General features: G+C 42.0%; 1 protein-coding gene across 1 annotated transcript in view; it reads left to right on the forward strand.

Annotated features, from left to right (window-relative positions):
* gnsb (glucosamine (N-acetyl)-6-sulfatase (Sanfilippo disease IIID), b) overlaps nt 1–2,487 on the forward strand; it is a 15,043-nt gene that overhangs the window by 8,031 nt on the left and 4,525 nt on the right. Inside the window, exon 8 of the mRNA XM_032511161.1 lies at nt 2,025–2,143. Coding sequence (XP_032367052.1) covers nt 2,025–2,143 — 119 coding nt within the window. The remainder of the gene's footprint in view (nt 1–2,024; nt 2,144–2,487) is intronic.

Genomic DNA, 2,487 nt, shown 5'->3' on the forward strand with positions numbered 1-2,487 from the left:
ACCAAAGGAGCACTAACATGGACTAATTAGGGTGAAGGTAGTCTCAAGTGGGTTAGGGGGTTAGGGTTTTATCTGTGTTAATGTTTTTACTTTTAACTGTTCATACTTGTGTTTTATCTGATTTTGTGTAAAGCACTTTGAATTGCCCTGTTGTTGAAAATATGCTCTACAAATAAAGCTGCCTTGCCTTGCCTACTTGTTGCAAGCGACGTACGTGCGACACAAATCTGCACTTGACTCACATCGGGCAGTGACACCGGGTTTGACTTGCTTTGTTTTATCTATTGTTAGCAGAATCTCTCTCTCTCTCTCTCTCTCTCTGTTCTCTTGCTAGCTTGCTCCAACGTTAGCGCCACTCCACATAGCGCTCTAGGGAACTGTACTTTTTTATTTATTTATTTATTTATTTATTCATTTTTTACTAAAAAAAACGCTCTAGTCCACTTTTGCTTGTCAAAAAAAGACGCCAAGTGTGAACAGAGCCGTAGGCTACAGAACAGAACCGGCATCAGTGACAACAGAAGTGACATTGATAAGCAGGGCCACAGAAAAAATTCAAATTAAACTAAGAATTGTAACACATCTCCACCCCAAGCAGAGCATTTGTCTGCTAAATTACACCGATTTTTAATTCTGAATCACCGCTGTAAACTGTCACACCGAAAACTGGATACAGCTTTCCAGGCGGAGCCCCCGTGACGCATGACGCCTTCATGGACCCCAAAATAACCCGGGTGATCCGATCTGCTTTCGCACTGTGCGGCCCATAGTGCCGAGCCGGCTACGTCCTGTTTAGCGCTCCGCTAACTTTAATAAGGGTTAAATGATGTCAGCGTGCGTCTCTTCTAGACTTCCCAAACGTCATCGGACCTAATGGTTAAATAAGTCATTACCCATGGGGTTGTGATGCTTATGAAATCATATCCACTGATCTACACACATCACTGGTCAATAGGAAAAAGTATTTTTGGGCCAGAGTGGGCATCATGTGACAGACTGGGAGGTTAAATTCCAGGATTTGGCCACTGTGTCGAATTTGCTTCAAAGTGCACTTCCTGTGGGCCTGGTGGAGGCAGGTTGCAAATTGTCTTGTACAGGAAGCAGTAAGAGTAGGCTGGAGCAGCTACAATTAAACGCCCTTTTTGAGATTTTCCAGCTGAGAGCATAAAAGGAAATCAGCTGATCCATCAGCTGAGGCATCAGCTGGACTGACAGCATCTGACAGCTGATGTAGCTGTCAGATGCTGTAGCTGACAGCTGATGTAGCTGTCAGATGCTGTAGCTGACAGCTGATTTAGCTGTCAGATGATGGATTATTTTTGATTTGGATATCAAGCCAACCTTCTACTCTACTCAGCTGGGTACGTGACTTGGTGAACTGCATCCGTCTTTAAAACGTAACATATCTGAGAGATGGAGCAGGAAAAATCTAAAACCACATTTATAGCCCATTTAATTCCTACTTTGACACTAGTATGTGGACGGAGTAGCATTTCGTGTGTGTGTGTGTGTGTGTGTGTGTGTGTGTGTGTGGGTTTGGGTGTGTGTGGTGTGTGGTAGTGTGTGTGGTGTGGTGTTGTGTGTGTGGGGTGTTGTGTGTGTGTGTGTGTGTGTGTGGGTGTGTGTGTGTGTGTGGGTGTTTGTTATACAGTGTATATCTATATATATGTGTGTGTATATATATATATATATATATATATATATATATATATAATTTACACATATACAGGGGTGGGCTGTCAAGGCCTTCTCTGCTGGCCTTGTCAAAAAAATGAAAAATACATTTTTTCACAATTAAATTAATGTGTGTCTCAAAATCAATTACATTTTCAGTACGTTACGATTGTATTTCCAGAGAGAACATGGTAGCTGGATTTTCCATGTCAAATAAACGCATCGCAGCTCCGTGGCCCAGCACTCGTAGCAGTGCTAGCCCTTCATTGAAGCTGCCATTTCCCATGTGATGATAGCTTTGAGCGACGTGTGTGTAACAACTGAAAGGTAAAGGCTGCTGTCTCCTGCAGGTGGCAGACTCTGTTGTCTGTGGACGACATGGTGGAGCGGCTGGTCAAGAAACTGGAGAGCATCAAAGAACTGGACAACACGTACATCTTCTACACCTCGGACAACGGCTACCACACAGGTCTGACACAGAGCTGCAACCATTAGTCCATTAGTTCTCAACTATTACGTTAATCGCCAACTGTTTTGATAATCTGTTGATCTGTTTTAGTCATTTTTTTATGAAAAGAAGTCTAACTTCTCTGATGCCAGCTTGTTAAATGTGAATATTTCCTAGTTTCTTCTCTCCTCTGTGACGGTAAACTGAATATCTTTGAGTAGTGGAGAAAACAAGACGTTTGAGGACGTCGTCTCAGGCTTTTTTGGAAACACTGATCCACTTTTTTCACCACTTTGTGAAATTTTAATAATAATAATAATAATAATAATACATACAAATACTATACATAATAATACAGCAAAACA

This window comes from Etheostoma spectabile, unplaced genomic scaffold, assembly GCF_008692095.1.
Source record: "Etheostoma spectabile isolate EspeVRDwgs_2016 unplaced genomic scaffold, UIUC_Espe_1.0 scaffold325, whole genome shotgun sequence".
NCBI classification, from domain to species: Eukaryota; Metazoa; Chordata; class Actinopteri; order Perciformes; family Percidae; genus Etheostoma; species Etheostoma spectabile.